This window comes from Gallinula chloropus (genome assembly GCF_964237585.1).
Source record: "Gallinula chloropus genome assembly, chromosome: 15".
NCBI classification, from domain to species: domain Eukaryota; kingdom Metazoa; phylum Chordata; class Aves; order Gruiformes; family Rallidae; genus Gallinula; species Gallinula chloropus.
The window spans coordinates 17,695,418-17,706,622 of NC_140100.1; the positions used below are offsets into that span (position 1 = coordinate 17,695,418).

Here is an 11,205-nt window from a genome sequence, read left to right on the forward strand (position 1 = left end):
ATGGGGAGCCCAAGGCAGAGTCCCGGGGAGCCCTGGGCAGGGTGATGGGGAGCACAGGGCAGGGTGCCAGGGACGCCCTGGGCAGGGTGCCAGGGAGCACAGGGCAGGGTGATGGGGAGCCCATGGCAGAGTGCTGGGCAGCCCTGGGCAGGGTACCGGGGGGGCCGTTCGGTGCGATGCCCCCCGCAGCCGCCCCTGCGCAGCGCGGCCCAGCACAGCTCTGCCGTCGCTCTGTTCCCCGCCCGGCTCCCGGAGGGCGGAGGCGGTTTCCGCAGGGAGAACGAGTCCTACAAGAGGGAGCTGGAGTTTGGGGACGGGCCGTGGCAGGGGGGACGGGGCTGGGCTGCGCCGGGGGCACGGCGGGGGCGGGACATCTCCGTGCGCGCCGCGGGCAGCTCACAGCGCGGGCTGCCCCGAGCCCGCGGCGCCCGGGCTGGAGGAGCCGCAGCCGCCCCGAGCCCGCGGCCCCCCCGCCACCCCTCCGCCCGGGCCGGCGGCAGCGGGGCGGCTGCCGGGGCGGCTGCCGGGCCGGGGGAGCGGGGCGCTGCCTGACCCGCGGCCGGAGCCGGGCGCCGCTCGCTGCGGCCGCGCCACGGGAAACCGCCGCCCGCGCGGCCTCCCGCCGCTGGAGGGCGCCGTCGTCCAGCGGAGAGAGACGCGCTAAGAGCCCCCGTGTGACGCCGCGGCCGCCTCTGCCAATGGGCGGCGCCGGAGCGTGCGGCCCGCGGCTGCCGATTGGCCGCGCTGTGACCTCCTTCGTCAATAAAGGCCGCGCGGCCGGACCGGGCCTTTGTCTCGCAGCGCGGGGCGGAGGGTGGGTGAGTGCGCGCGGCGCGTCTCCATGGCAACGCGGCCGGGCCGGGCCTGCGCCCCTGCGGAGGTAACGGGCGGGCCGGGGCCGGGCCCAGCTCCTCGGGACAGCCCCCTCCCAGCCCGCCGAGCGCGGCTCCGTCTGCGCCGGGCCCCCCCCCCGCGTCCCTTGAGCTGCCGCGGCTGCGGGCTGTCCGCTTCCAGGCCAGGCGGGCCCGGCGGCGGGGGTGGCGTCCGGCCGGGAAGCCCAGCCGGGCCGGCCCGGGCGGTGTGTGCGCGGCCCAGGGCTCCGGCCCGGCCCTGGCAGGCGCGGGGAGGGCTGCGCGGCCGTCCTGCCCGCCGTGCTCCGGGGACCGCGGAAGGCCGGGGCTCGGGGCCTGCGGCGCCCGCCCGCCAGCTGCGTCCCCGGGACTGGCCGAGCTCTGGTGCGGGTCCAGGCCGCCCCGATCTGTTCCCGAAGGATGCCCGAGCCTGTCGGGGCGGGAGTCCCGTGCTGGCTTCTCCCGGTGAGCTGGGAGCACATGGCCCCGTTGACCCAGCTGAGCTCTGGGAAGGGGCTGGAGGTCGAAGGCCTGGGAGGCCTCTTGCTATCCCGCCTGTTGGGGGGAACAAAAGGCTTATTGAAGCCTGGCAGCGCCTAGCAATTGTCCCCGGCCCGCTCGGGCTGTCCCCGGCACAGCCGGCTGTGGTGGGACCGGCAGAGCAGAGCAGTGCTGGCTCTCAGCGCAGTTCCAGCCGGTGGAGATGTTCCTGGGCGTCAGGCAGACCTGTGCTTTTCCTCCCCCCAGATCTAAGCCTGGCTGGCCGGCCCCCTGCGCTGCTCTCCCAGCCGCTGTGAGAACCCGTTCCTGCCGTGCTCCCTGACACAAGGGCTGCAGCCTGAAGTGGGGAATTGGACAAGGCCTGAGAGCTCACCAGGGATTTCCCTCCTTGCTCAACTCTTTCAGGTGCTGGACTGCAGTGCTGTGCTCAGGTGAAGTGGCTTAGACTTGAATCATTGCCTAAGGTTAGGCTGTGTGCAGGTGAAGTCTTAAACCTACCTGGGGTTAGCTGACACAGTAATTTACTCTGTGAGTCTCTGTTTCCAGCAGCAGCTGGTGCCAAATACCTCCCCAGAGGGAGAAGGAGAAGACATGATGCTCTCCTTGTGTCCTTGCCAGGTTCCCTCTGTGATAACTCCTCAAGCTGTTGGGCTGGGAGGTCTGGGGTTTGTCTCTGCTGCAGTGATGTTTAGGTAGATCCAGCTGTAAGCTCTATGGGGAAGCACCTTCACATGTCATGCCATTTGAACAGCAGACATGAACTCTCTACTGCCTAATTTGGGAACTACTGAGCTTTTCCTGTGGGTGCCCAGGCAAAGTCATAACTTGCAGTGCTGCTTCCCTGCAGCAGCTGTGTGTGCTTCCCTTCAGAAGGCAAGGGATTACTGGGATTAAGTGTCTTCCCACACTGAGAACAAGGGCTGTGCATCTCCAGTGTGAAGCTCGCTGTGGAAATACATGTGAGAGCAAAATAATTGCTGGCTGGATAAGATATGGGTGTTTTCTCAGAGGCTCCAAACACCATTCTTGGGAAAGAAATGTTTGGAGTGCCAGAGGGTTCTGGCCCAGAGCTCCTCCCCCTCTCTAGCCCTGCTAGCCCCACTCCCATGGCTGTTGGCTTTCTCCCAAGCAGGCTGCTCTCAGAGCTCTGGAGAGGTATGTGTTTACCCTGAACACCAGCCAGGGGCTTGATGAGCAGAGCTCCTCATAGCAAATGAAAAGATGTTGCAGCTCCTGGGGTGGAGGTAGGCAGCTGCCAAACCTCCCCTGGGTCTGGGGGACACTGCCTCTTTCAGAGGAGCAGGATGCCCCAAGAGCCCAGTGCTTTGACCAGTGACCATGCTGTGGGCTTTCAGTTGCTGGGTTGTTTGGAGAGAAACAGGGATGTTTGGTAAAGGAGAGAAAGTGATTTTTGACATCCCCTTCCACCCAGTTCTTGTGCAGTAGCCCAATACTGAAAAGGACAAGGGGTTGATTTGTGCTGATCTGTCTTGAATTCATGGCTCATACAGGAGCTGTTTGTACTGGAATTGGTATTGGGGGGGAGGGGAGGTGCAAATCTAAGCTTCCACATTGTCCTGAACATGTCCTGCTTGCCTGGGCTAAAGGGACTGGTGGTGTCACTGCCCTGCCCGTGGCTGCAGAGGTGGATGTGTCAGGCTGAGCCTCTGCAGAAAACCCCATGAAGTCTGAGAGTACCCTGAAGCCCTTCAAGGACTTTGTGACTTTGTGTTGAGGTGTTGGGTGGCTGCTGACTGACCATGAGCCAGCAGTGTGCCCAGAGGGCCAGGAGGGCCAATGGCATCCTGGCTTGTGTCAGACACAGTGTGGCCAGTAGGTCTGGGGAGGGGATTGTGCCCCTGGACTGGGCACTGGTGAGGCTGCACCTCGAGTGCTGGGTCCAGTTCTGGGCTCCTCACCATCAGAAGGACATTGAGGTCCTGGAGTGAGTCCAGAGAAGGGCAACCAGGCTGGGGAAGGGGCTGGAGGGCAAATCCTCTGAGGAGCAGCTGAGGGAGCTGGGGGTGTTCAGCCTGGAGAAGAGGAGGCTGAGGGGAGACCTTCTCCCCACCTCCACTGCCCTGCCAGGAGGGTGCAGAGAGGTGGGGGATGGTCTCTTCAGCCAGGGGACAGGAGATGGGACAAGGGGCAATGGGCTCAAGCTGCCCCAGGGCAGGGTCAGAGCAGATGGGAGGGAAAAGTTCTTCCCTGGCAGAGTTGTCAGGGCCTGGCCCAGGCTGCCCAGGGAGGGGCTGAGTCCCCTTCCCTGGGTGTGTTTAACAGAGGGGAGATGAGGTGCTCAGGGATCTGGTTTAGCACAGGATGGGAGTGGTTGGACTTGATGATCTTAAAGGTCTTTTCCAGCCCTGTGATGCTGTGTGTGCTGACCCCTACTCCCAGCAGCAGCCCATGCTGTGGGTACAACACTTCCCTGCTCTGAGGAGTTGTGCTTCTACACCACTAGTAACCAACCTGGGGAAAAGGCTTCTGAGTGCCCATGAGATGCCCCCTGTGTGGACTGAGTCAATGGACCTGTCTGGTGCAACACTGGCTTGGGGAGCTGCTCTGTGTCTGGCTGCTGGGAGCTGCTGCTGCCACCCACTCCTTCTGGGAGCTGGGCTGGTGTGGTGCTTTGGGCTGGATTCTGCAGGCCTCTGCCCTTTGCATCTCCTGTGCTCCCCTGCCCCTTGGTACTGGTGGCTGTCACAGGCCTGGCACACAGAGGCAGTGCACCCTCCCTGCAGGACTCTGGCTCTCTGGAAATAGAAGATAAACTGGAACCAGTTCATCCAGTTTAATGTTCAATCTGCATTCCTTGAGCAGAGAGCCAGGGTGGCCCAACACCTCCTGTGTCTGTATTGGCAGGAGGCTGGACTGTGTGTGGGGCACACAGGCTGCCTGGGCAGGTTGTTGGGCTTTCCTTCCCCTGGGAGGGTGCTGGGTGATGCTTGGAGCTGTGTGAGGAGCACAGGTCACTCCCTTGGCCCACCTGCTGTGAACATGCTTGTGGGGACTGATCAAACAGAGCAGCATCTGAGCCTGGGCTCCTTGGGTGTCTCTGAGCCCTGGTGCTGGGTGTCTTTGTGCTCTTGCTGTGCCATCCTGCCCCAAACTTCTCCCTCTAAGGGGTGGTGAGGCTGCACCGTGCCCCTCAGGCTGGCTCACATCATGTTTTGATCTGCCCTTCCCTTGGGGAGAGGCTCTGTCCTGGTGGGCCCAAAGCCTGCCTGAGGCCAGGGGAACCTTCCCCCTGGTGATGTGCCCCCCAGGCTGGGTGCTGCACCCCAGCCTTGCTGGGATGGGTGCTCAGACCTGGCTCCTGGCTGGGTGCCTGGGGAGTGAGGGGGGCGGTGAGAGTGGCTCTGAGGCAGGGCTTGAAGCTCAGGGCTGAGGAGCTGGAGAGGGCTGGATCTCTAACTGGTGAGCTGGATGGGAGCTGGGGGCCAGAGGCTCTGTGCTGAGAGGCTTGGGGATCTCACAGCTGCTCCCCACTGTTCTCCCAGCCCTCAGACACTGCCAGGCAGCGAGCCTGTGGCTGCAGCCCCCTGAGGGAGGCTGAGCTGGAGCAGGAGAGGGGGAGGGAGGGAATTCTTTCCAGAGAGCCACCAAGCAGCCTGGTCCCTGCTCTGGCAGGCTGCCTGGGAGGTGCTGCTCTGCACAAAGCTGATTACAGGTCCATTTTATAAATGAGTTTACTGGATTTCTGGCTTAACTGGGGTTTGGCTGGTGGAAGCCAGGCGTGGGTCTGGGTGCATCTGGTGTACCCAGCTACATCTGAGCAGGTTTGTTTTCCTTTTGGGAGACAGGAGGAACCCAGTTTGAAGTAAACCCTGTTAGGTGGGAGCCTGAGTGGTAGCAGGAGCTGTCTGCAGCTCACTCCATTCAGAGGGTGGCTGCTTTGACTCTGTGGAGCACAGCCTGGGAAAGGCAGAGCAGTGAAACCTGCCCCTGCTTTGGGAGCTCCTGCTCATACAGGCTGCTGTAGGGAAGGCTTTTGTGTCCCCTGTGAGCAGTCTGGCTTCAGAGCTTAGCTGGCCTAGGTCACTGCTCTTCAGGGTAGGCTTCTGAAGAAGCTGTGGGAACAAAGTACCTTGCTTTGCCTCCTGACTGAAGGAGAGTGCTGCTTCCCTTCCTGCTTCCTCTGCCCAGAGCCTCACACTACAATGGATACTGGGAGCACTGGTGGAAAGCAGCTTTCAGTCCCAGTGCAGACTGGTAACGTGGGGTCTCTGGACACCTTCAGCAGCTGGGCTGGGTGGGAGACTGAGCACAGGCTGCTTGCTGTGCTGTGCTGGGGGCCTCCTCTGAGGCCTGCACCCCACTGTGTGAGCTGGGGGGGGGCCCTGCACCCCACTGTGTGTGAGCTGGGGGGGGGCCCCTGCACCCCACTGTGTGTGAGCTGGGGGGGGCCTGCACCCCGCTGTGTGGGCTGGGGGGGCCTGCACCCCGCTGTGTGTGATGGGGGGGGCTGCACCCCACTGTGTGTGATGGGGGGGCCCTGCACCCCGCTGTGTGAGCTGGGGTGGGGGGCCCTGCACCCCGCTGTGTGAGCTGGGGTGGGGGGCCCTGCACCCCACACTGTGAGCTGGGGGGGGCCCTGCACCCCGCTGTGTGTGAGCTGGGGGGGCCCTGCACCCTGCTGTGAGCTGGGGGGGAGGCCTGCACCCCACTGTGTGAGCTGGGGGGGGGGGCCCTGCACCCCACTGTGTGAGCTGGGGGGGGCGGGGGGCCCTGCACCCCACTGTGTGAGCTGAGGGGGGGGCCCTGCACCCCACTGTGTGAGCTGGGGAGGGGGCCCTGCACCCCACTGTGTGAGCTGGGGAGGGGGGGCCCTGCACCCCACTGTGTGAGCTGGGGGGGGCTGCACCCCACTGTGTGAGCTGGGGAGGGGGGCCTGCACCCCACTGTGTGAGCTGGGGGGGCTGAGGCAGCTTCCCCTGAAGGCCTCTGTGGCTCTGCCTTGCAGGCTGTGACCCCAGCAATGCCATCGGCCATGGAGGGCCCGGAGGGGGGAGAAGGGGAATCCCTGCCCTACGAGGAAGCAGAAGATGACAATGTCAGGTGAGTCCTGTGGCACAGCAGGGAGGGGAGAGCACAGGGGGCCTTCCAGCTAAAGGAGTGATTCTCCTCACCTGAAAAGGACTGAGGGCCTCCAAGAGGTGATAAATCAAACACCTGTGCAGTAAAATGCCTTTAATAACCCCTCCTCAAAGGGAGCAGAGGAAACAATCTGGCCAAGGCTGGGAACAGTTGTTTTTTCAGTCTCTGCTGCCAGCCTCACGTTGCAGAAATGCTTTGGCTGCCTGGCAGTTGTGTTTGTGCCTCCCTGGCCAGGGTGAGCCAGTTTTCCACAGCTGGGCAGTCTCATGTGACAGCAGCTGCTTGTTTGGAAAGCTGACTCTCGAGGTGAACTCTGCTCCAGTTGCAGAGTACCTGCTGGGCTAGGCAGGGATCTTTTCTTGGAAGTGAAAAACATTGGCAGGATGTGCTCTCAAAGCCAGGGCATCAGGAGGGCTGGATGGAGTGATTCCCAGAATACCTAGGCAGGCTGGCTGCTTCTCTGACTTGAGAGGCTCTGTTTTGTAGAGGAGTTGGTGCTCCCTGGGTCCTGTCCAGCCTGTTGGCTGCAGTGTTCAGCCACTCACTGGGCCTGGGGAGTCCAAAGTCTGCCTCTTGCAGCCAGGATGTGCTGCCTGCAGCAAGCCAGTCCTGAAACTGTAAGGTGCACTCTAGATCTGAGTGTAGACATCAGTGCCACTGCACCAGACTCACCTGAAATCATACCACTTCTTTTTAGAAAGATAACTTGTAAAATAAGTCTGCAAAACCAGAGAAAAAACCCTTTTATGGGTGTTCTTGGCTCCCATCTCCTTGCCTGCAGTTGGCACTCAAGTTCAAAGAGCTTGGGGTCCTGCCTGTGTGTGCATCTGCTTGTACAGGAGGGTTTCTCCTCCTCCAGCTGGAGGAAGGAGGATGCTGCTGAGGTGCTGGTGCCCTTTAGCCTGTCCTGTAATTACCCTGCCTGTGCTCAGGGGCTCCTCTGTAGGGTGTGAGCCCAGCAAGCCCCAGCCCTTCCAGAGTGACAGGTCTGGAGTGACCCACAGGCACCTGCGTCTGCGGAAGGAGCCTCTGGCCACAGCCACCCTTCTGCTTCCTCCTGGAGGTGCCAGGCTGAGGGGTGCCACCTCACCAGCCTGAGGTGCTGGAGAGCAGGGGGATCCCCCAAACCCAGCAGGGCCTGGCTCATTCCTGGCTGTGAGAGTGGGGTGCAAGGAGCTCTCCCTCTGTGCCTGCAGCCCCAGCGACCTCTCGGAGCTGCTGAAGGAGGGGACCAAGGAGTCCCATGACCGCGCGGAGAACACGCAGTTCGTCAGAGACTTCCTGAAAGGGCGGATCAAGAAGGAGCTCTTCAAGGTGGGTGCTGCCCACTCCTGCCACAGAAAAGCTTTGGCATCCCTGCTGAGGGATGCAGACCTGGGGGGGAGCCAGGCTGAAGAGTCAGAAGTACAGGAGGGCGCTGTGCCCTGCAGCGGGGACCTGGGGGGTGAGGCTTTGGCGGGGGGGTTGGACCTGATGATCTCTCAGGTCCCTTCCAACCCCTGTGATTCTGTGACCGTGCTGGCCCAGCACAGGTTTGAGGAGGGCTTGTCACATACCTGCTGCCCACAGCACAGGTATTGGTGGCATAAGCTGTTGAGGAGAGAAACCCTGGTGAGATTACAGCATCTCTCCATCCTCTGAAGGCTGGGCTGCTTTCTGCTGTAACAGAAGAGGTGGTGGTGTGTGTCTGAGCAGTGCTGTCTGATCCTGAAGGTCTCTGCATTTGCAGTAGGCTACTACAGCACAAGGCTGTAGGTGCTGCTTGTACCTTCTGGATGAAGGTTGTCCCTGTGCCTTGCTCTCAAGGTGGCAGGAGGCCCAGAGCATGCAGCTGGGTGACGTTAGGCTGATCCTTCCTTAGCTGGTGCCCTGCAGGCGTTGTGGTTGGGATGTGGAGAAGAGCCTGGGGTTGTTATGTGTGGGTTCTGTCAGGCTGTGGGGTTTCCTCCTCCTCCTCCTTCAGTCCAGGGAGTAGTGACAAGGTGTGATGTGTGTGGACAGGGACTCATTCGTTGTCCTGTGCCTGTAGCTGGCCACTGTGGCACTTTACTTCACATACTCAGCTCTGGAAGAGGAAATGGACCGCAACAAGGACAACCCGGTCTTTGCTCCTCTCTACTTCCCCCTGGAGCTCCACCGGAAAGAGGCCTTGGTCAGAGACCTGATGTATTTCTATGGAGAAGACTGGAAGGAGAAGATCCAGTGCTCAGAGGCAACTCAGCACTATGTGGAGAGAATCCACCACGTGGGGCAGCACGAGCCGGAGCTGCTGGTGGCTCACGCTTACACGCGCTACATGGGGGACCTCTCGGGTGGCCAAGTGCTGAAGAAGGTAGCCCAGAGGGCCCTGAAGCTGCCCAGCACTGAGGAAGGGATCCAGTTCTACGTGTTCCACAACGTTTCCAACGCACAGCAGTTCAAGCAGCTCTACAGAGCCAGGATGAACGCTCTGGACTTGGACAAGAACGCCAAGGAACGCATCGTGGAAGAGGCCAACCAAGCCTTCAGGTTTAACATGCAGGTACTCAATCCTTGGAGCCCTGGGGGGGGGTGAGAGCTGCTGCTTTGGGGTCTGGCCCAGCTCTTAGGTCTAGCTTAATTCAGACTGCTCACAGGGGCTGGGTCTGAGAGGTGAGGGTGGGGTTCTGGTGTGAGTGGCTCTTCTACTACCTTCTGGAGGCACGGCTGGTGTTGGGTGGGAATTCCTCCTGTGCTCCAACACCACCACTGAGCCTTTGATTAGGGCAGAGTTGAGCTGACTGTGCTCCAAGGTTCCCCTGTGGCTGGGGAGCAGTGGGGGGAGCAGAGCACTGAGACAGCCTCCAGTGGTTGAGCATGTTGCACCGTGGTGGTTACAACTTGTCTCCTCCCTTTGCTGAGGGGTTGCCCAACGGCCAAAAATTACAGTAGCCTCTTCATAAAACCTGATGGAGCTGCCCCAGGGGGGAAGAACAAACTCAGCTCTGGTGGGGAAGACTTAACTCTGTGCCTGTAGCTGGTAATGGTGGGTCTGCAGCAGGGAGGGGAGAGCACATGGTCTCCTACTCCCTTGGCCCCTGCAGCGGTCTGGCAGGTGGTGGTGGAGTGATGCACCATCAGCCTTGCTCCTGGGGGCTGCCTGGGTGCTCTGGGCAGGGGCTGTGCCTTTGCAGAGCTGCAGTGTGTGTCTGCCTCACCACAGGGCTGCTGCCAAAGGAGAGGCCAGCGGTGTCTCTGCGTGGGGGGAGGCAAGGGTGGCTCTCCCCAGCTCTCCAGATCCTTCCAGGGTCCGGAGGCAGCGGGCAGAGCTGGGCAGCTTTCTCAGCCTCTCTGCCACCACTTGTAGGTGTTTGATGAACTGGACAAGATTGGCAAGTTGCTGACAGAAGAGGCCCAGGACGGCGGCTCCCCGGCCCACGAGGGACAGGGGGACCTGCGCCGCTGCCCCTACTACGCCGCCAGGCTGGGTGAGTCGTGGGCAGCGCCGGCGGCCGCGCGAGCAGCGCGGGGCTGGGGGGTAACTCTGCTTTCTGTGCTCAGCAGGCAAGGCAGGACCTGGCTGCCCCTACCACAGCGCTGCAGCCCTGGCCAAGCAGCCCCTGGTGCAGCTGGTCCTGGCAGCCTGCGTGGCGCTGGCTGCGGGGGCTGCGGCGTGGTACCTCATGTGAGGGCTCCGTACCAGCGCGCAGGGACAGGCACACGCTGTCCCTTCTCCTTCTCTTGGTGGTGAGTTGGCTGCAGGGTGGAAGTGAGAAAATAAATGGGAGCCCTGTGGGCCTGTCAGACTCTTTGCACACGGGTAACACTGTAACATAACAGCTTTAGCGACCGGAGCACGGGGCTGAGCCCCTGCCAGGGTCCTGCTCCAGCACTGCCCTGCCCAGCTGGGGCAGCTTTTAAGGCTGGAGGTGTCCTGTCCTGTACTGGTAAAGGCTTCACCTGCATGCTTGGCTTTTTCATCTCCTTCCTGGGTGCAGTCAGTTGCTGGAAGGCGGGTTTCCTGCCCTGGGCTGCAGCCCCAGAACCTGTCATCAGCCTTTGCTGTGAAGACCCCTCCATTTCCTACCCTGAGCCCCTGATGTTTCAGCGGTGCCACAGGGGCTGTGGCCTGGGGCCACCAGCTCAAATGGGGGTCCTGCAAGTTGCAGCGGCCCAGGGACCAAGTGGAAGGGGGGTCTGAAGCTCCCTGGGGTGGGGGAGGGGGTGGGAAGGTGACATGCAGCATGGGGCTTGTTGGTTGGTTCCAGGTTGTGAGTTGTGTTCTGAAGTCTTGACTGGAATAAAAAGTTGCAACGCTGAAGCTGGGGAAAGCCCAAAGCACCTGGTAGTGCCATGAGGGGTGGTGGGTGATGGGGAAGGCTGGGGAGGGGGTTGAGGGGGAGAGGGGTTGGGTACAGCCTTCCTACCTGTTGTACATCTGTCTCGTGTGTTCCACCACAAGCTCCTGCCCTTACACCCCCCTGTGCCCTTGCAAGGCACAGCCAGGTGGTGCCAGGGCCTGGGCTTTTCCCTGCCTGAAGGGCTGCTGCCCTGCAGGACACAGAGGTGGGGCTCTGGGGCACACAGCAGCCCCCTGCTCCCCCTTCCCTGACCTTGTGTGGGGCTGCAGAGCAGCCGTGGGCTTGGGGCGTGGGCAGGGCTGGTGCCTGTCTGCCCAGGCTGGGTGAGAGGAGGTGCTGCTCTTCCTCCTGTGCTTGGTATATCCCCCCTGCCCTCCCTCCTCATCCTCTGTGCCCCTGGGGGCAGGTCTGGAGGGGGGAGAAGAAACGAGATC

At 61.8% G+C, this 11,205-nt stretch overlaps 1 protein-coding gene across 4 annotated transcripts; it reads left to right on the forward strand.

The window, feature by feature from the left end:
• Positions 1-803: 803 nt before the first annotated feature.
• HMOX2 (heme oxygenase 2) lies at positions 804-10,693 on the forward strand. Of its 4 annotated transcripts, none has more exons than XM_084271293.1 (7): positions 805-880; positions 1,599-1,783; positions 6,319-6,413; positions 7,649-7,766; positions 8,482-8,973; positions 9,778-9,898; positions 9,972-10,693. In XM_084271293.1, the coding sequence occupies exons 3-7, from the start codon at positions 6,334-6,336 to the stop codon at positions 10,097-10,099; spliced, it is 939 nt and encodes a 312-aa protein (XP_084127419.1). In that variant the 5' UTR covers positions 805-880; positions 1,599-1,783; positions 6,319-6,333; the 3' UTR covers positions 10,100-10,693. The 4 variants fall into 4 exon arrangements, with proteins under 4 accessions (XP_084127418.1, XP_084127419.1, XP_084127420.1 ...); XM_084271294.1 differs by having other exon boundaries at positions 9,975-10,693; XM_084271292.1 differs by having other exon boundaries at positions 804-818; positions 9,778-10,693.
• The last annotated feature ends 512 nt before the right edge of the window (positions 10,694-11,205 follow it).

What these genes read in the sequence shown, in the direction of transcription:
- HMOX2 (XM_084271292.1), top strand. Translation starts at nt 6,334, where the DNA reads ATGCCATCGGCCATGGAGGGCCCGGAGGGGGGAGAAGGGGAATCCCTG. An exon ending in GCAGAAGATGACAATGTCAG is followed by an intron (nt 6,414 to 7,648) that starts GTGAGTCCTGTG and finishes CTGTGCCTGCAG; the next exon opens with CCCCAGCGACCTCTCGGAGC. An exon ending in TCAAGAAGGAGCTCTTCAAG is followed by an intron (nt 7,767 to 8,481) that starts GTGGGTGCTGCC and finishes CTGTGCCTGTAG; the next exon opens with CTGGCCACTGTGGCACTTTA.